This window comes from Panthera pardus, unplaced genomic scaffold (genome assembly GCF_024362965.1).
Source record: "Panthera pardus isolate Hobbes unplaced genomic scaffold, ASM2436296v1 HiC_scaffold_8, whole genome shotgun sequence".
NCBI lineage: Eukaryota > Metazoa > Chordata > Mammalia > Carnivora > Felidae > Panthera > Panthera pardus.
In genome coordinates, this window is record NW_026527013.1 from 149,196,049 (window position 1) to 149,219,556 (window position 23,508).

General features: G+C 41.7%; 1 protein-coding gene across 1 annotated transcript in view; it reads left to right on the forward strand.

The window, feature by feature from the left end:
• The window catches only part of LRGUK (leucine rich repeats and guanylate kinase domain containing), a 109,249-nt gene that overhangs the window by 85,370 nt on the left and 371 nt on the right, over positions 1-23,508 (forward strand). The window contains exons 17-19 of the mRNA XM_019452784.2: positions 10,581-10,669; positions 12,758-12,880; positions 19,583-19,734. Of these exons, the coding sequence (XP_019308329.2) occupies positions 10,581-10,669; positions 12,758-12,880; positions 19,583-19,734 (364 nt within the window). The remainder of the gene's footprint in view (positions 1-10,580; positions 10,670-12,757; positions 12,881-19,582; positions 19,735-23,508) is intronic.

Genomic DNA, 23,508 nt, shown 5'->3' on the forward strand with positions numbered 1-23,508 from the left:
GAGGTAGTTCCATATAAAAAACATGAACGAGTGGATTCACAGTGCGTCAGGAGCATGGATGAGGTATAGACCTCACAGGAACCGACCAGCGCTAGGATTAGAAAGTGAGGCGCTGGGGTTCCTCCGCCTTCCAGAGGCATCAAGTTCCTGTCATCTCTGCCCCTATTTCTCTCTCCTGTTGTCTTCTCTCTCCTGGCCAGCCTCCTCCACTCACTCGGGCTTCCCTCGCACATAACATGAACTCATTCTCACGCACACCAGCCCTGACTCTCCATGGCCTCTTGGCTGTGTGCTCACAATTCCTGGCCACTTCTCTCTGTCTCTTGAATTCATATTGTAGCAGGCAAGAGAACCTGACTGTCCAGTCACCTGGGGCAGGGCAAAAGGCACAGGTATGGATGAGGGCTTCTTAAAAGGCACAGAGGGTGGGTGCACTCCAAACATTTATAAATGATAGGAATTCGTTGGGACACCTGGGTGGCTCAGTCGGTTAAGCGTCCAACTTTGGCTCAGGTCGTGATCTCGCAGTTCATGAGTTGGAGCCCCACGTCGGGCTCTGTGCTGACAGCTCGGAGCCTGGAGCCTGCTTCAGATTCTGTGTCTCCCTCTCTCTCTGCCCCTCCCCTGTTCATGCTCTGTCTCTCTCTGTCTCTCAAAAATGAATAAATGTAAAAAAAAAAAAAAAAAAAAGGAATTCGTGTCATGAGACTTAAGTGCAGGAAACATCATATTTATCCAAAATAGATTAGATCTGGAATCGTTCCCATTCACCAGGATCTGTGGGAAGTCAAATATCAGTCATTAGCAGCCGGGATCACTCCCATTCTTTGGATCAAGTTCAAGGATCTTGAGGTTTACCCCATCCTGGAAAATTGGGGAAGAGGAGTTACCTCCTCTCTCTCCACGAGGAGCCTACCAGCCTCGATCCTTCCATCCTGGGAAATCCAGCTCTTTTCAGCTCAGTCTACCCCTTTCTCTCTGCCCTTGTTATCCTGTCCTTGGATAGTATGATTTTATGCTTGTCGGGGCTTAGATTTTCTTTTTTTTTTTTCTTTTCTTTTTTTTTAATGTTTATTTTTGAGAGAGATAGAGCTCAAGCAGGGGAGGGGGCAGAGAGAGAGGGAGACACAGAATCTGAAGCAGGCTCCAGGCTCTGAACTGTCAGCACAGAGCCCGACGCGAGGCTCGAGCCCACCATCTGCAAGATCATGACCTGAGCCGAAGTTGGACGCCCAACCAACTGAGCCACCCAGGCGCCCCTGGGGCTTAGATTTTCAAATGTATGTTCTCCTTTGTGTCCCCAGGACATGGCGTATCCATAGTGTAAACTCTAGAACACAAATCCTTGGCCGTACTTACTCCTTCACGATGGGGCCATGTCCTGGCAGCGTCACCGACCGGCTCGCATCCCAGTTCTGCTGTCCTGCCATAACAACCTCACATACACGGAGGAGAAACTCACACCTCTCTGCCAGTTAGTGGGTATTCATGATTTATTTCAACACGACCAGTCTGAATTTTACCTGTTAGAAAACTTTCAGGCTTCATTAAAGATAGCTTTTGTCTGGTCAGGGGCACTCAGGTATTTAGGAGTGAGAAGAGAGGATAAGAAGAACAGAGGGGGGGAATCCCCCCCCCCCCCCACTATGTGTTCTTAGCTATAATTCCTGGCCAACATGTCAGTATGAAATTAATGAACAGTATGGAGAAACTGGAGAGGGAAGGATATGATAAAAAGGCAATGCGAAGGTAGAAGGGGCCACCTTGATGGTGGTACATGGAGAAGGGGTGCAGGTGTTACCTACCACTTGTGGTCAAAAGGAGCCTCGTGAACTTTTAGGCAGGTCGTTCCTTACCTGCAGTCACCTCCCTGAGAAACCATTCAGCCCTGTAATCTAGAGCATCCGTGGTCTGGTCTGGAACATGTATGGTGTTAGAGGGTTGGCAGTGACCCATCCAGGATGGTAACATCGCTCAAACCCCTTGCAGCCTGGAGGTTCTGGTATCTTTTCCGTGGGAGCTGGTAGAGATACAATGTAACAATGGCTTCACAAAGAAGCAAATCACATCCCCCCACAGCCAACAGCTACATTCTTCAGAAATACACACAAAATACTAGCAAAATACTAAACTACGCTGTCATATATATGGGGCGAATGCGCTTAAAGTTATTTTTAGTGCCTTATTTTCTTTTAAAGCTTATGAATTCAATACTATTTTTAAATTGTAAGCATTTATCAGATTTTAGGTTATTAACCTTCTGCACTGCTGTTAACAATGCAAAAGGAGCAACATGACAGCAGAAGCCTATAGAGATGTTACCATGTTATGTTAGAGAACATAAATAGCCCCGACACACATTTGTAATTTGGAAAGGGCTTTCATGTAAATGATCTCCCATACCTTTCACTGTAACCTTTTGGAGAAGATGTTGTTTTTCCTCATTTTACTTTCCCAACATAAATTTCCATGTATTTCTGAAGCCTTTTTTAGTGGATTGAAGAAAGTAATTGCAACTTCCTGTCAAAAACCTGTATCGTAAATTGTTCAAAAAAAAAAAAGTAGAAATTTTTGGCTTTTTTGGTGTCTCTTAACTGTAGATATAATGTGTTCATATTCGCCTTTAGAAACTGTCAAGGGAGCCATTTGACAGTAATGGATAGGTGGAAATTTCCTTTTTGGGTCCTGTTTCTCTGAAGCTCCTTCCCTCTCATGTTGAAGACCGTGGTCTTCCTCTGTGCTCATAGCCACCCAAACTCTCCGTGCACACGACGCCTTTCTGTCTCATCCCTGTATTCAAGTACTCCACCTTTTCTTGAGCACGGTTTCTAACTGCAAGGTGTGATTACAAAATTTAAGGTGGATTATCTATGTTAATGTGAAAGACAAAGCAATAATATTGCTAGAAGATAATGTAAGAAGATATTTATGACTTTGAGGCAGGTGTCGATTCCTTAAACGTAATACTAATTACGAAGGAAGAGTTTAAACGTTTAAAATGTTGAGGAGCATTAAAATTAGAAACTTTTGTTAATTAAAAAAAAAAACAGTATTAAAGAGAAAAAAAGACAAACGACACAGAGGGAGATGATATTTGCAATAACCAAAACTGGCCAAAGGCTTTTATTTAGAATATATAAAGAACTTTTATAAACTATTAAGAAAAAATGGCTCAGGGAAGAATCTCTTCACAAAGGATAGTATCTAGATGGCCAATAATCAGGTGAAGAGATAGGCAACCTCATTATCAGGAAATGCAAATTATAGCCACAGTGAGATACCATTATGCATAAACCAGAAGTGCTGAAATTATGAGCTGACTGTTGAGATGTGGAGCAGTGGAAATTCTTGTAAGACAACTGATAGAAGGTTCACGTTGTACGCTTTAGCGAATAGGTGGGCATTTGTACCCTACGCCTCAGCAGTGGTATTCCAAAAGAAATGTGCGGCTACGGGCACCGGAAGATGTGTGCAAGAATGTTTATGGTACCCTTGTGCATAGCAGTTTCCAAACTGGAAACTCAAGTGTCCGTTAGCAGTAGATTGGCCGAATAAAATTTTGAATATTCATAGAGTGAAATATGTGCAGTAATGAAAGTGATCCACCTTGGCTCCATGGATGTATCTTGCTAACATGCTGTTGAGCCAAAGAATCATTGACTCTAAAGAATACGTATTGTATGATTCTATTAATACATAGTTTAAAAGTTGGCAATACTAGGGGCGCCTGAGTGGCTCAGTTGGTTAAGCATCCGACTTCGGCTCAGGTCATGTTCTCGTGGTCCTTGTGTTTGAGCCCTGCATTGGGCTCTGTGCTAACAGCTCAGAGCCTGGAGCCTGCTTTGGATTCTGTGTCTTCCGCTCTTTCCTGCTCCTCCCCTGCTCGTGCTCTTTCTGTCTCTCAAAAATAAACATTAAAAAAATTTTTTGAAAAAAAATTGGCAATAGTAAACCATAATACTTAGGGTGTTTAGGTGCTAAAAGTATAACAAAAAAGGTGGATACCATAAAGTCGGGAGAGTGCTTATCTAGGGAGGGGGAGGAAGGTGGTAAAGGTTGAAAAAGATGTGAGGGATGCTGGCACTTGTGGGGTTTAGGAGGGCACCTGGTGCAGTAGAATGAATGTCATTTGTTTGTTCGTTAGCTGGACAAGCCTCAGTGAGTTACTTAACTTCTCTGGGGGTGAGTGGGATTTCCTGCAGCTTGAAAAATCAAGGGCAGTCTACAAGGGGGTAGACCGAGCGTGATGCTGCAAAATCGAAACCCAAGGTCCAACTACACAATCGGGCTGAAGGGTTTGAAGAGAGTCAGGAATCCAGACCACAGCAGTAGGCCACAGTAGGGTGGGGAGCGGTTAAGACCTGGGATTTACTTTCCTGTCCCACTGGATGTAGATCTGGGAGAAGGGGAATAATGAGCTGAGGGAAGTGTGGCCATGTGTGAAAGTAGTGTCCATAGTCTGAGTGATAGTTGTTGGAGGCTGAGTTCAGTCTGTCGTTGCGAATTTAGCAAGCCTGGGAAGAGCCTTTGCTGTCCTAGCCATCCAGTCCGTTCCCATTTGCAGAAGGCTCCCTTCCTCTCCCCTTTCCTGCCCTAACGCGTTCCCTTCCCCTGCCTTCCTTCTCACTGGTACATCTTCTGTTCTTCTCACACGTCTTGAATCTGTTGAATTCCTACCAGGTATATAGGATCAGGATTTGCTTTTCAGTACATATCAGGTATTTGCTTACCAGACCCTGTTCTAGACACTAGAATGAAGTAGAACTCCTCCCTGTGCTTACCGAACGTACCATCTGGTAGAGACCCCTCTAGTCTCTTCTCGTCAGCGTATCTCTAGCCCTTCTACTACTGCCTTCTTTCTCTGAGTAGAAAATGGGCCAACGGAGCATGGAGATAGTCTCAGTATTACCTCTGCTTAATATATTGACGGCTGTTTTTTGTTCCTCATCTCTGGGATCACTGGGACCCAAATGGCTTGTCTTTGTTAGAAAAGAAATGTCGAAGAATAGTATTCTTTGTTCTTCAACTTTGAAAAACATCTGCTAACATCATTTTTCTTGCTTGTGACTCTAAACAGCTTATCAATATAAAATGCTTTCAATGAATATGACCATAATTTCACAGGAGTTTAAATGGTAATAAAGTATTCAGTTTATTTCCTTATTCCTTGCTTATACAATCCTTGTTGCTTTATTTCTTCTCTCTTCTCAGCTTAAATGGTACTTACTTTTCTGAGTGACTCCCAGAGCATATTAATTTGAACTTCTCTGAAAGATTCCTGGAGAGCTGTAAATAAAATTTTGATCAACCTTACTTCTTAAACACAATTTTCTTTTAAGGTTTGAGTACAAAAAAAAAAAAAAAAGGTGCACAGCTCTTTTCTTACTGCTGCAAAAAGTACATAACAAACCCTATGCAGTGAGAGGTTTTGTTTATACAAGACTCACTTTATTACTATTGATTACAGAAGTCAGAGTTCTTGCGTTTTGTCAGATAACACTATACCTCATTTTCCCTCGCTGACACAACCCCTTTTTCAATGGCTGGCTCCCTGGAACGCATACGTGAAGGTTATGATGGCTTGGTGAACACTTTCTGCTCTGGAACTGGGGTGACATCTTTGCCTTCCAGAAAGAAGCAGCTCGATTTTCAACCTTCACTTGGCCTTCACTTGTATGTTTCTTCAGCCGGGTCTTCTGACTCTCTTAGGGAACACCCTCACTCGTGGGGCAGGCCGGCTTACTGAGAGCCGATTCTCCAGAAAAGAAGTTGCTGAATGATTGATTCACTCAAAGCCCATTTAGCAAATGTACGCGTGGGGCAGACGAGGCCAGTCCAGTCCTACAAAGTACCTGACTGTATGAAAGCCAGTGACAAGGGGAATCTGTGGTGACAAAATATTGGGCACCAGAATCCACTAAGCACCACTTCCTTTCGAGACTGGGAGGAAGCTCATCTCAGAGAGCTTGTCCAAGATCACACAGCTTAGCAATGTTTTGACTCCAAAAGAAAAGCGCTTTCTGCATCCACCGGATTTATTAGATGCAATAGTACTACAAAGAGATGCTACTCTCTTCTGCCACCTGGTCACCAAGTGACACCGGTCAGATAGGATCAGCAGTCTAAGTGCTTTTTTCAAGATAATGGTTTCCTATTAATTAGTCTCTGAAGGTGACCAATTAATTTTTAAATATTATTTGTGATCATTCTGTTCTTGATTTGTGCATATTGAACGGTATCTACCTGCTGCATTTTGTAACCTCATCGAAACTCAAATTATCCTCCCTTTGGCCAGTGTGAGCTTCTTCAGGTTGGCTCCTGTGTCCTTTAACATGACCTATGTCGACTTGGGTTGCCGTCCTGCTTTCTGTTAGGACCAGATATTCTACGCTCTTTGGTTCATTACCTACTCCAACCCGTAACCCCCCTATTCTCCAAGAAGCTCTGGTTCCTTTAAGCAGAAGATGGTAATGCAAGTCGCTAAGAGCAGAGTGCTCATTGCTATTGGGGTGGTCATTGTTTCTAGGCCCTTTCTATGGATAGATAAAATATTTCATGAGTTCAACTTAATATTTCCAATTCAGATTCAAGACGTGAGGATTTTTACTCATCTTCTCCTCTATGACATATCTTTCTTCCACACTGAGAATCCTGATTCTGAAAGACGTGGGAGATGATAGAACTCCAATGTCACTAAACTTCTCCCTTGTTTTTTCTAGATCACGTATAGAAGAGTCTCAGGATGACAATGCCAATGCTACTAGACTAGCCCCCAGTATAAAAACGGAAAACGGTTAAAAGCATTTTGTTTGCAAATGTTCTCCACCCCAGTTTGTTTATGGCAGGGCTGCAGCGACACTCTCAGTGCACAGTCATGTGCTCGCTCCCTTTTAATTCTCATTTTGTCTTAGTTCTCAAGTATGCGCACACTTGATACTTACCATTAGGCCTCAGGCCAGTGTCTTTACTAGTTTTGTTGTCGAGGCTTATTCTCTGCTAGATCCAGAAGGGACTGTGGGGACAGCATTGCCTGCTGATGAGCATCTGTCATACTTTAGACTTGAATTGTAGTTTTTACGACCTAACGGGTTTCCTTGTTTTGGTTTCTTTCACAAGGGCTCTTACTGTGTGTATGTTGGATCTTCTTTGCCTGTCTTTAATATTTGTCATCTTCTCTTGAATCTTTTTACCTCTTTCTTCATTTCTTTTTGAGTTTAAAAAATTTCCTTCATTCACTTTCTGTTCCTCTGAAGGCATTATGTGTGTGTGTTATTCACTCTTATATTCCTTCTGGTTTAGTTTTCATTTCTAAGGTGACTCTTTTTTTTCCCCCCTATTTCTAGTTCTTTCTTGAGTTCTGTCACCTCACTTAGAAGTTTTAAAAATTGTGGGGCTCTTGGCTGGCTCAGTCAGGTGTCCAACTCGTGGTTTGGCTCACGTCATGGTCTTGTGGTTCGTGAGATCGAGGCCTGCGTCAGGCTCTGCTCTGCCCCTCTCCCTCAAAATAAACATTTTTAAAATTTGTAAGTTATTTGTTCCTTAATGTTTTGTGTCATTTCCTTAATGTCTTTTAGTTAATTTTGAAATGGTAGATTACAGACTTTATCTGTTTCATGAGCATGCTTTCCTTGTATGTAGAAGTGTTATTCTCCATTTTCTCTTTTTTAAAATAATAGCTTTGGGATTTTACTAGAAAGTTTAAAAAAAAATTTTTTAATGTTTATTTATTTTGAGAGAGACAGAGCTACAGCAGGGGAGGGGCAGAGAGAGAGGGAGACACAGAATCCAAATCAGGCTCCAGGCTCTGAGCTGTCAGCACAGAGCCTGACATGGGGCTCAAATCCACCAACCACGAGATCATGACCTGAGCCGAAGTCAGACGCTTAACCGACTGAGCCACCCAGGCGTCCCAAAAGTTTCTCATTTTTATGGGAAATTAGTTCTCTCAAACATTTATAAGGAAGCATGGTTCTTTCAAGTTGTGTTAAAATATACAGCAGTCTTCTTTTAGGGGTTTCCTGGCTCTGTTCCCCTCCACCACTTTGGTCTAGATGTTCTCTTTTCTTTGTCTCTGTTTCCTCTGTCCTAACTAATTTTTATTCTGCTCCCATCAGCTTTTCTTTAGTGTGGAGTCCTGTCTTAGAAAAGAACCATAATGGGTCAGTGTCAAGAAGTCACAGTTGAAGGGCACCTGGGTGGCTCAGTTGGTTAAGCATCTGACTTCGGCTCCGGTCGTGATCTCACGATCTGTGAGTTCGAGCACCCCCTCGGGCTCTGTGCTGACAGCTCAGAGCCCAGAGCCTGCTTCAGAGTCTGTGTCTCCGTCTCTTCTGCCCTCCCCCACTCTTGCTCTGTCTCTCTCAAAAATACACAAACATATAAAAACATTACAAAAAAGTCACAGTTGATCCAGCTCCTACGGGACTCACTGCGGACCCTTTATCCTTACCCACTACTGGAGTGAGAACGGGCCCCCCTGTATTCCAGCTGTGGCGCCCAATGGTGCTGCTTTTGTTTCCAGTGAATACTTTTGGCCATTTTGAAGTTCTCCTGTTCTCAGCTCTTTTAGTCCCCCTGTTGCTTCCTTTGGCTTCCTCTCACATGGACACTGGTACCGTGCGGTGTTGCGGCTATGATCACCTTTATTTAGGGGTTGTAGGGATATCTTGCCACCTAATTTTCTTGTAAATATTTTGATCTATTTTTTAGTTTGCTGTCTGCTTGCTGTAACTAGTTTTTGTGTGGGAATTCTGAAAGATCCAAACTGTGCTTCCACTGGTACTGTCATCTTCCTAGTCATGATATAATTTAAACCACTAATTAATATAGAAAAAAAATAAAGATGGTATAAAGCAAAACCACAATAGAAAATATATGTGCTGCTATAGAGATAATTTGAGGAAAAATAATAACAAAATAACCTGGGAGTGAATAGTACAGCAGAGTTGGTCCATATATAGTAATTTTATAGTAGTATGAAACAATTTAGGTGTATTTGTGGAGTTATTTAAGCAGTTTTCAAGGGTGTTTTTAGAATCACATCAACTTAACCCCTAAAAATCGATTCTTGAAGAATTCCCCCAAACACATGCAACCACTTGGTATGATGCTGGCCCCCAAGGCTAAACTAGGTGTTAGCCTGGAGGTATGGGCTCACGACCATGCCTTGGGCGTTATTCTTCCACTGGGATACTGGTTTGTTGTCATTTCCTATGAGATTTTAACGAAATATCAAGGTAGAGAGAAGGCTGGGAGTGACATTAAAGTCGAAACAGGTTTATTTCATATTAAGTTTCTGCAAGCGAAGATTGCTGTTTAAACAAATGCTATTATAAATCCCTTTACAAATGGGTCTTTTATGTAAAACAAATAAGCACCTGCTAATCTATCTCTCCTGTAAATTAAGAATTTTATGTCAGATTTGCTTTAAGTGAGCAAATCCTGTAAATGGACGGTTGCTAAAAAGATCACACTCTGTTAGATAATCTGTATGTAGATACATGCACTATTTATAAAACAGCATGTGCTATCTTTTTTCTCCATCTTTTTATTTTTATTTCATTTTTAATTTTTTAATTTTTTTAATAAAGTTTATTTTGACAGGGAGAGAAAGAGAGCATGAGTGGGGGAGAGGCAGAGAGAGAGGGAGAGAGAGAATCCCAAGCAGTACCCACACTGTCAGCACAGAGCCCCATGCAGGGCTTGAACTCATGAACCGTGAGATCATGACCCGAGCCGAAATCAAGAGTCAGACACTTTTTTTTTTTTTTTTTTAATATTTTTTTAACGTTTATTTGAGACAGAGAGAGGCAGAGCATGAACGGGGGAGGGTCAGAGAGAGAGGGAGACACAGAATCGGAAGCAGGCTCCAGGCTCTGGGCCATCATCAGCCCAGAGCCCGACGCGGGACTCGAACTCACGGACCGTGAGATCGTGACCTGAGCTGAAGTCGGACGCTTAACCGACTGAGCCACCCAGGTGCCCCAAGAGTCAGACACTTAACCAACTGAGCCGCCCAAGAGCCCCTTTTCTCCATCTTTTTAAATCCCCTTTTGCCACCAAAGTATAAATCTTTTGAATGCGGAGATTGTGTCTTTTATGTTTTTGTATTCCCATCCAGTGGTTAAGTATATAATGATGGTGATGTGATGGTGAAACATGGGAGAAAGACCTCTTGCTTTGTCCTATTTCAGGGTCGTATTTAGCCCATCTGCTAACTACTCTGTGTGCCAAGATCTGGGAAGACTAAAGAGACAATAATAATATATATCCTTGAGAGATAATCTCATGGGAAAGATTAAAAAAATATGTATAAACATTAATAAGAAATTGCTACACTATTATTTAGATATCAAATAAAGTCGATACATTAAACTGTGGTCTTCATAAAACTATTTTTTATTTATAACTTCTTTTCTTTCCACTGAACCAATACCAGTTGTTTATTTAGGCCTTCTTTCCCTTTTTCTTTCCACATATTTGACAATCTCTTGTAAGAAGACAGTGATTATGGGTACTTTTACCATCTGACGTATTTTTACCAGCAGTATAATTTTTTTCTCATCATATTTCTTGCCTAGGAAAGAGATTCTATAGAGAGACAATATGAGACAGCCCGGCAGGCCCTGATGGGAAAGATTCCTCCTCATCACACCGTTTTGTTTCAAAGGTAGCGATTTATCACATTTATTTACACCTGGGCATCTTTACCTTGATTCTCTAGGATCCAAATAGACCCCATGAATCCCAGATCATCGACCTAACCGGGGGCCTCTGTACTAAAGTAGATCCGGTGAATGAGTAGTAAACTGTTCTATAAGTGGTATTTTCCTTTCATTTATATATTTTTAAAGAAGATGTAATATGTTCACAGCTCCTAGAAACTGATGGTTTTTTAAAAAATGGTATTTCAGATGGAATTGAATACATATATCAGCCTTCACCAAAGCTGTTCATAACTGAAGGTTAATTATATCTTGCTGAATATCTTGTTCTCGTCCATCACGATTCTCAAAACAATAGTAATTAATTATTTGTGAAGTCATTTATTTAATGCATCCTCCCCATATTAAACTGCAAATTCCCTGAGGGTGGGAATTATTGTCTCTATTAATCTATGAATTCTCAGTTCTTAATATGAAAGGTTTTATTTAGTTCATTCTGCATAGTAGTCTTTGTGATGTTATGGCTATAGTAATTACTGTACTACTAATTGTTGTGTATTAAGAGGCATATTTAGGCTTTAATATTTACTCAAAATGAATAACTAGGTCATGATGGCTATAAAATGTTTGCAATTTTCTCATTATGTTACAGGGTTGTTTTTTTTTTAAGTAATGGTAGTCTCATTTAAAAAAATTTTTTAATGTTTATTTATTTTTGAGAGAGAGAGAGAAAGACAGAGCATGAGCAGGGTAGGGGCAAAGAGAGAGGGAGACACAGAATCTGAAGCAGCTCCAGGCTCTGAGCTGTCAGCACAGAGCCCGACGAGGAACTCAAACTCACAAACCTGAGATCATGACCTGAGCCAAAGTCCGACACTTGACCTACTGAGCTACCGGGCACCCCTTAATGTTACAGGTTTTGATATTCTGAATTCTCTTTTCTATGTCATTTTAGAAAATTTGAGAAATAAAGTGAAGTCCCTGTTTTCAGAAAGTTAGGAAGAACATTGACAAGACCTTAATTATAGCATTTAAAAAAGCTTTTTAGAATGCAGTGATTCAAGGAAGCAGAATAAAGAAGCCATTAAAAATTTTTTTTTTTCAATTTCAGTTCTTTTCATTGTCTATAATTTTAAGCTGTGGAAAGTCTTCAACCAATATAAATGAAACCAAGTTTTGTCTATTTGTTACCTATCCAAAAAGTGTGATGAATTTTCTCCATCTTAGTAGGCTATCTTTGGATAATCTGGTTCAAAAGATTGGCTGTGCCGTATATATGGAGTTCTACTGAAGGGCCAGGGGGGTGATGGCCAGGAGGTAGGCAGTGTCCTCCAGAGCATCAAAACTGGGGTCTGTGTGACCTCTGACCAGCAGCAGGACCATGCTTATGAAAACACTGGGGATAGACAACTAAGCAGTTTGAAATATGAGCTCCAAATGGGTCATACTAGGACAGAGAGATGCTTTGAATTTGCATGCATTTATGTGCAATTGGCCTACTTTGCACACAGCAACTCTATTTAGCAAGTCTGAGGGGAATAGAGATGGGATTTTTTTCGCTGAAAATGGTTAATGATTCTTTCAAGTCACTCTGGGGAAACAGGCTAGTAGAGATGAAAAAATATTTCCGCTAAAGTTCAGTTGAGATTATAACATTAGCATTTTTAGAGATATTTTATTCTGGTATCATTTCAAAGCATTGGATTGTAAACAAAATTCAAAAATATCTATTTCAGTTTTAATAGCAGTTGATACATTGCTGGGCCTCACATAACAAATGGACTAGGATTTATAATAGAATGCGTAGAATACGTCCTATCAGTAGGAAGATAATTTGCTTATATTAGTGACTTAATGGATAAGGAAGATTCAAAACAATACAAATTTGCTTAATCTACAAATTAGAATAATAACGCTAGTGTTTTAAGACAAGCTCTGGAGTAAATGTTGCAGTTGGTATAGTACATTGTTCCAAATAGATTTTATTAGCATTTGCATTTATGTGGATAACATTGGTCAGTATTTAGGTATTACATGTGTATATGTTTGGTATCATTACAAAATTCTTGCGGGTTTTCTTTTTCTGATTTCAGGGGTCTGGTACCAGCACCTATTATCAATAGTCTACATTATTTTACAGCTTTCGAATTACAGAAAAATTTTGACCTTTCTGAAGATTATTTTAAAACCCCCTTTGGACCATATTCTGAAAAGAGGTGAGTTGAGTTTTGTTGGATATAATTGGCTCTTTTCTGATGATTAGTTAAAATCATGGCACTCATCCCTAAGCTTCAGAGAAATCCTAAAACTGGGAAGCAGGGCCCCACCGTCCACTCTGGAATTTCAGAGGAGTAGATCCTGGCCCTCTAGGGAGGATACAGGCATATAACCTGTGTTCATACGGTTAAAAGCTTCTTTCTGGGATTTTGAATCTTAAGGGAGTGACACAAAGATGCAGGGCAGTTAGAGATCATTCAAGACACCAGTCGTGGAAGATCAAGCATCCATGGTGGAGTGCAAGCAGTGATGATCTACCAATCTCTTCCCATATTGAGACCTGGCTGTGAACTTGGTACCTGGCTTACCTTGGTTCCTGCCTGGATTTTAGGTGTGATTTCTCCATTTTCCATTAAGTCTATAAACTATGCAATAGCTTTTCAATAACTCTCTTTTAAATATTAAAATTAGCCAGAGTTGGTGTTTGTAATCTGCAATCAACATCTCTGATTAATGTAGTGCTGTGTTTCTAAATGTTTACCAGCCGATGTCTAACATTAAAGGAAAAGGGGGGCATTTCAGGGTTCCATTGCTTAATGCGTCAAAGTGTGGTTCAAAAGCTGAATATGTGTTAAGGTGAAGACTACATATAGACCACAGCAGACACTCCCCCACTGAATTCAATGCTTGGCCTTAGCAAGCATTCTATTATATTCTGTAATAGACAGAATAAAGCTGCTTCTTCAGCCACGTCTATTTCTACAATTGACCATCTCTCCATCGGTCTTGAATCCAAACTTCCCAAGCAAAGATCTGGCTGGTTGGGTCAATAACCACCTGGCAGGGGTGCCACTCTTGAATAGAGATCTGTAGGAAATAAGCTGGTCTACACATTGGTTGCACCTATATCAAGCACCCACCCTTTATCCGATTATCTGTGGCCGGGCCAGACAGACCAATGACAGAGAACCAAGTAGAGAACTCTTCAGACGGGGTGTGTGGGTTTGGCAGTCTCTCTGGAGTGTCTGAATACATGGCAATGTATAGACAAGAAATGTGATGGGAACGAAGTGCACTAAAACATTAACAGTGGATATTTCTCTAAGATTATCAGTTATTTTTATTTTCTTCTTATCCTTTTTCCGTACCTTCTAAATTGTGTGCACTGGATATGTATTTTATATTTATATCCTAAAAAGACTATTAAGAATCCATGATGATTTGATGAAATATTTCGTCAGTGGAAAAAATTGGCCCATTACACACGATTAAGTTTCTCACATGTTAAAACAAATGTTAGTTAAGGTATAAGGAGTTAAATACAAATCAATGCCTATGATATAATAAGTGTTGAAATTGAAATGCATATGTATATCCAACATAATTAGGTTTAAAGATATTCATGCGTATGTATAGGAAAACAAATACTGAAAATATCCGAACAGTATCTTCTGGTGATGAGATTATGATCAATTTTTATTTTCTTTGTTCTTCTCCCTTATTTTCAATGGTGAACATTTAATCAATTTTGAAGTGTTAATATAACTTTAAAAAGTTATTTTAAAACTCTGCCCACAGCAAAGGATATTTTATAAGGGCATGTATCATGATAAGAATGACAGTTTAAAGAATGAGTGATGTTTTCCTTTATTTCTGAGTTCCATTGTTGTACCATTTGGATGTCCTTTCATAAGCTTGATGATGAAAAACAACCATCCCTTCTAAATGGTTCCTCCAAGCCTATACATTTCGCTAGATACTGGGGACCTAGTATTATGATTAGCAAGTTAACTTTCTTTGATAGTGTTGAAACTGTGGATCTGTGAGGATTTATTCAAGCTCTGAAGTTTTAGTGCACTAGGTTGATGAGAATCCAGTGAGAAAGAGAAGGTCTTAGTTCAGGCGGCTGTAACAAATTACTGTAGACTGGGTTGCTTGAACAACAGACATTCATTTCTCACACTTCTGGGTGCTAAGCAGTCTGAGATCGGGGACCAGCATCGTCACATTCTGGTAAGGGTCCTCTTCCTGGTTTGCAGATGGCCACCGTCTTGCCTCTTCCTTACGTGGTGGAGAGCAGAGAGAGGAAGCAAGAGCTCTTGTGTCTCTTCTTATTAGGGCTCTGATCCAATTCCTCACAAACTCCGGCAGGTCCCACCCCCACCCCACCCCAAAATCATCTTATTGGCATTAGGATTTCAACATATGAATTGAAGGGAGGGGAGTGGACACGTTCAGACCATGACAGAGAGAGAAAAAGAGTACTTAACAGGCTGCACTGGGCTTATTCATCGTCTGTCCCCCAGGTGAAAAGGGTGGGTCAGGCCTACCCTCAAGTCTGAATGTTCACTTGTGGTAATAGACGTGTGTCTTTCAACTCTGATATTTCTTTATACTTCTTTTACATCTGTCTTTCAAAGCATTTTCATTTAATGCTTTCTTTGATACAAAGGAAGAGTAATTGTTGAGAGACAGAACTTGCTCTGTAACCCCCCCCCCCCCTTTTTTTTTTTAAAAAGGTTTACTTGTGTTTAAGTAAGCTCCATGGCCAACATGGAGCCCAATGTGGGGCTTGAACTTACAACCCTGTAAGTTGAACTTACAACTCAAGACCTGAGCTGAGATCAAGAGTCAGACGCTTAACCAACTGAGCCACCCAGGTGCCCCTGGTGTGTGCTTTAAATGTACACATACTCTTTTTCAAAAATAAGAGACCAAAACATGTGTTATGGGTTGAATTGTGTCCTGCCTCCCACCAAATTTACCTGCTGGATTCCTAACCCCCTCAGAATGTGACCTTACTTGGAAATATGGTTGTTGAAGATGTAATTAGTTAAGATAAGGTCATACTGGAGTAAGGTAGACCCCTAATGCAATATGGCCACATAAAAAGGAGAAATTTGACACAGACATACACACAGAAGAGTGCTTGGGTGATGTAGAAGCCCAGGAACACCAGATTGCCAGAAAACCACCAGAAGCTAGAAGAAAGGCCTAGAATTCTTTGTCACAGCCCTCAGAAGGAACCAGTCCTATTGATACCTTGATCTTGAGACTTTTAGACTCCAGGACTGTGAGACAATGCATTTCAGCCACTCAGTTCACAGTATGTTGTTACAACAGCCCTAACAAACTAATATGATATGTATTAAAAATCCATGTGATGTGTTTCTTGATATTTTCTTTCTGTGCTTCCTTCAACTTACTACATTTGTATTACTTTAGAGATTTGGCCATAAGATCTATGGATTATTGTGTTTTTTCCTAAAAGAAGGAAGAATATCTTTATGCTTCTATAGTTTGGAATAGAAGATCTAGCCTATAAAACATAAATGCATCTAACATTGTATTTAGGAGAACAATACTCAGTTTATTATACTTCTAGACAGAAGCGCCCAAACAGGGTTAATAATGGCACTTGCCCACTGCAAGAGGAAAGAACTGCTCAGTCACTGGGAAATCCAAAAGTATTGATCTCAATTCTTTAGGGAGTGCTTCTTAGATAAGCTCAGTTACCTTATGTGGGAGCAAGACATTGGAAAACAAAGTCTTGTAGGAGCATGGGTATCTACCTGAAGGGGGACTAGTATTCTGTGAAGGGATTCCAAAAACTGTTGTCTAACAAAAAAAGACAAACCCAAGAACTCAGTCCAAGCTGATAAGAGGGACCTGCTCCTTCAAACAAAGAGTTCAACTTTTCTATCTGTTGATAACAAGTACCCAACACTTCTAAGCAGAACTCTGGCTGCAGGTACATTGCTCCGTCCTGGACTGTCTCTGCCTGGGAACGTTGGGGCCATCTAGCCCCAGCTGTGGTTTGAAAGGTTAAGCAGAAGGCCGGTGTCTGTGCCCAGGGTGGGAAAGCTGATTTTGGATTCCAGCCGTGGACTACCACCCAAGTGCCACAGCCTCTGCTTGCCATTCAAACATAACACAGACAGCATGAGTGTCCTCACATTGGACGTGTCCCTCAGTATGCCTACGTCACCCACTACATTTCCTCCTGGGTCAGGGACACACCCAGGCAACTAATTGGACTGCGCTTCCTAGGAAGGGGGGCCTTGAACTCCTGGGGACACCTCATTAAAACTCGCTTCTACACTTTTGATCTCTGCTACTATCATAATATCACCCTGGTAGACAGAGGCACCCTCATTAAATGACAAGCTGTGTCCTGAATAGACCCAATTTGCGTCAGCCTTTGCTACTACCAGATGTGAACGTAAGTTAAATGTGACGTGTGAATGAGTGGAGGTCACCCTGAATTTGACATTTGATCCTAGAAATGTACTTCTGTGCTAAGATAGTAGTTATCACGTTGGAACTGCAGAGAAGAAAGCATAATCATGGCCAACTACCAGGCTCTGCAGTAAATAATTACCTACTAGTTTTCAACATTTTATTTATTTTTTAGGGTTTTTTTTTTAAGTTTATTTTATTTTGAGAGAGAGAGAGAGAGAGAGAGAGAGAGAGAGAGAGAGAGATTGTGTGTGTGTGAGCATGAGCTGGGGAGGGGCAGAGAGAGGGAGAGAGAGAATCCCAAGCAGGCTTATGCTTTCGGCATGGAGATCGACTCAGGGCTTGAACCCACAAACCATGAACTCGTGACCTGAGCCGAAATCAAGAGTCTGAAGCTTAACCGACTGAGCCACCCAGGCTCCCCTCAACATTTTAAATTGTTCTTTGGCTAAATCATAAAAATACAAAACTATGAATATAAAACTTCATCTCATTAACATTGGCAGTGAAACGTAGAGCTCTAATGACAGTTGAGGAGGTGGGGTGGAAAGTTAATATGCATCATCTGTTGTTGATGGAACAAGAAAATGGAGATTTTAAATTCAGTACATGGAGATGTAGTTCTGACAGACGGGAGAAGTGAAAATAGTGGTAGAGCTATTTGGGGGGAAAATAGGGGAAAGGATGAATCCTTTCCGATCATAGCAGAAATCCGTATCTGCCAAAGATAAGTTTAAAACCAGTAAGTCAAAAGAGGTCAGTAACATTTAGCAATAAGATTATTGTCAGAATATCTAAAAACAGACATGGTTAGAAATGGTTGGCTCTCAGGAGAGTAAAAGTGATATCGGGAGAGGTAGGGCTTGGATTGTCGCTTTTTATTATAAGTCCTTCTGTATGATATCACTTAGTTTTAATTATATGTATATACAGTTGACCCATGAACAACACAGGTTTGAACTACATGGGCCCATTTATATATGGATTATTTGCAGCACAGTATACTGCACTGTAAATGTGTTTTCTCTTTCTTACTAGCTTCTTTTTAATTTTTTTCAATATTTATTTTTAAGAGAGAACGTGAGCAGGGGAGAGGTAGAAAGAGAGGGAGACACAGAATTTGAAGCGGGCTTCAGGCTCTGAGCTGTCATCACAGAGCCGGACGTGGGGCTTGAACTCACAGACCGCGGATCATGACCTGAGCCGAAGTCAGACGTTTAACCGACCGAGCCACCCCGGGCACCCCATAATTTTCTTAATAACCTTTACTCTATGATCCTTTATTGGAAGAGTAAGAATGCAGTTCATAATACATAAGACCTACAAATTATGTGCTCATCAACTGTTGGTGTTATCAGTAAGGTTTCCAGTCAACAGTAAGCTGTGAGTAGTTAAGTTTTTGTGGAGTTAAAAGTTATGCATGGATTTTCGACCGCACTGAGGGTCAGCACCCCTAACCCTCACATTGTTCAAGGGTCAGCTGTAGTAAGTTGCTTAAAATGTTAAGGAAATGTTTTTGGAGAAATAAGAAAAAAAATGAGGACAAGATGAGTACATTTTGACTTTATAAACATTTCGAGTTTCTCTAGGTCCAAAACAAATGTAAAAGGGAAACAGCAAACTCTTTAAAATATAACACAAGCGTTAACATTCAATCTGTAGAATTCACGCAAATTGATATGGCAAACGGGAAGATAGATCATCCAAAGATCAATGAGGAGAAGACAGTTTACAAATGACAGGAGACAAACTAATTCACAAATGGATAAATTTTAAAATGCAGAAAGACTGTTGAATCTTGGTGGGAACAAAGCAGCAAAGCCCAGCTACGTCCCAGTGCTCTGCATGTTGAGCCCCTCCCCTCCCCTCCATGGACCTGCCTCCCCTGGGAGGAAGCCAAGAAGCAGGCGAACCCCAAAGGGGGGTAACCTGGTGGCAGGATGTGCACTGGCCCAAAGACAGGAACATCGGACACCCCAATCCCACCCAACCTTATCCCGGAAAGGGCAACAAAATCACAGCCCCCCAAAACTAGCATTGGGTGTGCCCATTGCGTGATCCAGATCAGGCCCCCTAATACACTTTCATTTCCTCTATCCTTGAAGTAGCAGGAGCCGCCATATACAAACTGCACTTGATTCCGAAGCCCTAGCAATTAGTATCTGTGTCTTGCTCATCTTGTGAACACCCCAGCATCCACCACGATGCCTTGCTCTTAACAGGTGTTCGGTTATGTTTGTAGATTGTAGGAGAAGTTTATGCTGATACGCGCAGTGTTTCCTCTGTCCTCTGCCATCTAGTTCCTCCTACTACAGAAACCGCTGAAAATTTTAGCTCGACAGGGATGTGCACCGACTACTGAAAGGACCCAGTAACGGTAACCCAGTGAAGCCACAGGCATAGATTGTATGGCCCTTGGTAGTTTCTCATCTCAAAGATATCATTCACTTTTCATTTTTCAGTGGCAAGGAGTCCCACATCATCAAGAGCTATTCTACATTATTTCGTGCCTATCCGTGGTCCAAAGAAATGTCTTTTCAGCCTCCAGAGGGCAGCATTTGTTCATACGTAGGATCAGGAATAAGCGAAAGTGAGGCAGATGAGACCCTAAAAGGTATGAGTCATTTTACGTATGGTTCTCATATAAATATTAATGTTATAATTATATCTATTTCCCATTGTTTCCTGCTTTTTATTTTTTTAATTAAATGAGTGTTTTAAGTCAGAATCTCTCCTCTGAGGTGGACTGGGTTTTTGTCTCCCATTGTTAGAGATGAGAAACAAAGTTCAGAAAGGTCGGGAATATGTCCAGGGTCACTTACTTAGGCTGCTCAGAATGGGCTTAGAATACACTGCCCGCAGGGGTCTTCTGGGGCCAAGGGGCCTGTGCTCTCTGCGGCAGGGCTTTGATGACTTAGGCCTCTTTCAGCGAAGGTGAAGAAAAACCTGGAAGATTTCAGATTGCCGGCCCATCTCCTGCTCTGGGAACCTGGCAGAATCCCGATGGTTTTAGATTTTAAGGCTCTGGCCTACCCACGTCACCCCGTCTGTGCCCCTTCCTCCTCAACACACATGTGAACGGGTATCTGCAGGCACCAACAAGATGGGCGTTGCCTTTTTGTCTGTGGGCATAGCAGCAGTGTTCGTGAATGACAGCGAGTAAAGACCCTGAACGGTGCGAGGAGACTGAAGGCCTAGAGGGGATGTGAAAAAGGGAGAGAGTAACCCAGGGTTGGGATAGAAGGCTATACTCTGTGAGCAGCAGATAGGGCCGTGAGTACACTGGGGGATTCTGGAGGACCTGCAAGCTGGCACGGGGCCGCCATTTGTAGCCCGGGGTAGGTGGCCAAGTTCTGCCTGAGCCCAGAAGAAAGCCCTCTGGATGTGGTGTGAGAAAGAAGTCAAGTGCTAGATACCAGGCATTATGATTATAACGTTGTACACACACGAGCAGAAGATTGTGGTAATTTTCTGCAGGATGGTGTCTGGAGATTTCTTTTGTTCCTTTGAATGGGCCATGTTTTCCTCTTTCTTTATGTGCCACGTGATCTTCGGTTGAAAACTGAGCATTTGAAAAAAACAGCCACCTCTCCAACTCTGCACATTGCACTGAGGGCCAGAGAAGACCGTCACTAATTAGCAGGGCGTGTTCTGAGCCCGGGGTCAGCCCAGTGTGAAGGCTTATGGTCCTTCCAGTCCTTTTCCGGGCATGTACCTTTCCCGGACCAGTGTGTGTACTTTTTTTCCAATTCTCCGCTGTACACAGGTACTGTTTCAAGTCTTAACTTCCCTCACCCCTTAAGAGTCTCACCCCAGCTTCTTCTTGGGCCTAATGAAGATGTTCTATTATATTCTTCAAGTAGTAATTTCTTACGCTAGGCGTACGTGGGTCTGTCTTCCCCACGACCACCTTGTGGGTTTTAACTAGCCATGCCCACTGCTTCCTGCAGCTTCACCTGTGTGAGATCTGCCAAAAGCTGTGCCACTTTTGGCCCTCTGAAACCCGAGTTAGGTGACCCAGACAGGTCAGAACATTGGTCTACTCTCTCTTTTTCGCAGGAGGAGGGTGGGACAAAGGTGAATTAAAACAAACAGACCAACCTTGAAATTTCCTACTGGGGTGTGTGTGTGTGTGTGTGTGTGTGTGTGTGTGTGTGTGTGTTGGTGGGGGCAGGCAGAGAGAAAGAGAGGGGGAGAGAGAGAATCCCAAGCAGGCTCTGTGGTGTCAACACGGAACCCAAGTCGGAGCAGAATCCCACAAAACTTGAGATCATGACCTGAGCTGAAAGTAAGAGTCAGACACTTAACCGAATAAGCCACCTAGGTGCCCCCCTCCTGCTCTTAATGCGGCTTTTTTCTTGATTGGGCATTCACTTGCTTGCTATGGCTCTTCCACTGATTTCCAGAGCTCCTACAGGGTTGTTTTCGTTCGTCTTGTCGGTCAGTGTTTGCACGGGGGAACAAGGGCCTGGAGCTTCCCAGCCTGCCATCTTGCCATTGTCTCTCTGGGGTGGTCTTCTTAGCAATACATCACACGACTGGTTCTGGGTCACTTAAGCTCTCATATCTTTTCCACACAAACTGCCAAACCAGGTTTCCATCATCTAATCAATCTATCTAATCTATTTTTTTCTTACGTGGATGCAACTTCTATTTTCATCTTTTTATAATCTTGGTCTCAGTCCCACATTTTAGTTTAATTAGATCATTTTGGATATTGATTCATCTTCCATATTTATTACTTCATGGGTTTCTGTAAAACCAGCATGTTTGCTCTCTATGCCTTTGTCATAGTCTCTGTCAACAATAGGATCCAGGACTTGGCCAAGGGTAGTGCCCTGTGACAAGTGTCTGGAGACTCAATTCTACTTGGCATGTGATTCCTAATCATATCTCTCTAGTGTCTTTATGTGAGAAACTTTGATATATGCCTTGCAGAAATTAAGACAGACTATCTCAGTGGTGTTTTCTAACTCAGAGGTCAGCAAGTTTTCTGTAAAGGATCAGACTTTTCTGCAAGCACTAAACCCTCCCGTTGTGGTGTGAGAGCAGCCATGGACAGTATGGACCAAACTAATGGTCATGGGCTGGGTTCCAATAACTTTATTTGCTAAAACATACTGCAGACCTGTGGGCTATAAATATATTGACCCCTGCCCAAGTAAAAGGGAAATTAAGTTAATTTGAAATAATTTTTTTTTTTTGCAAATCCCTTCCAGCACTTACTACTCACTCTGGTATTTTCTAAATGCACCAACCATTTCTTGCATAAACTTGAGGTTATGCTTAAGGTTTAAAGTCAAGTGTACTGGTTTATAAATCCTGGTTCCTTCCCATTTTAAAAATGGCAATGTTATTTGTCTCCAGTACTTTTCTCACTGTTCGTGCATTCTTTGAGACCAAACACTCCAAAAGCACTTCTGGAGTTATTTCAGCACCGTGGGATACAACTTACCTGCGTGTAGAAATGTGAACTGATTTAGAAAGGAGGCTTCTTCTACTGTCTTCTTTCTTCTTCAGGGCCTTTCTTCTCTTAAGATGTTTTTGTCACCCTTTCCAGTTTAAAAAAATACCTCCACGTAGGCGGAGAGGGGGCGGCGGTATGTGGGGAAGAAGAAGAAACAGCAAACAAGGAGGGAGGTTTCCGGTTTTTTTTTTTGTTTTTTTTTTTTTGTTTTTTTTTTTTTTTTGGTCCTCTGCTAACATAGTATCTCAGAGAGCATGACATTCTTGCTGTGAATATACCTTAAAAAGGCCCATTTCCCTTCAGTGATTCAGATTGCTTCCATATGCCCCATAGATAGTCTTCTTGATCTTTTGGTATAGATCACACCATTTTTCTCACTCTGTAGAATACCGTGTTTCACTTTCTCAATCCCCACTATGCTGCTTCTCCCCAGTGAAAATTCAGCTTCCTCGGCCAGCAGCCACCATGCTCAACCTTCAGTCTCTATCTTCCAAAGTCCTCTTGCTTCCCACAGTCTCCAGTGGAACCTAGCTCCGTGGCCCATCCTTGGTGTCTTCATCCTTGGTGAACAGACCAACCTTAGAGCACAGTATATGAGATTTTACTAGGAAGGACTTCAGGGTATATAGGTGCATGTCTGCATTTGTATGTCTGTGCCAAGTCTGGTTAAGAATGATTGTAAAAGAATATGATGCCAGGCAGTGTTACAGAGGGTATGAGCAGGATACAAGAGTAGCATAGGAATTACTTGCTTTGGCAACCTTCTGATCATTGGGCAAGTCTACACAACCTCAGTCTCGTCTAACCATGCACAGGGTATATGTTAAAACTCTGATTTTTTATTGCTTGGATATCATTTGTTCCCTGTAGTTTGTTTTGAATTAACTCTAAACAATATTGTGGTGCTTACAACATTGCAAT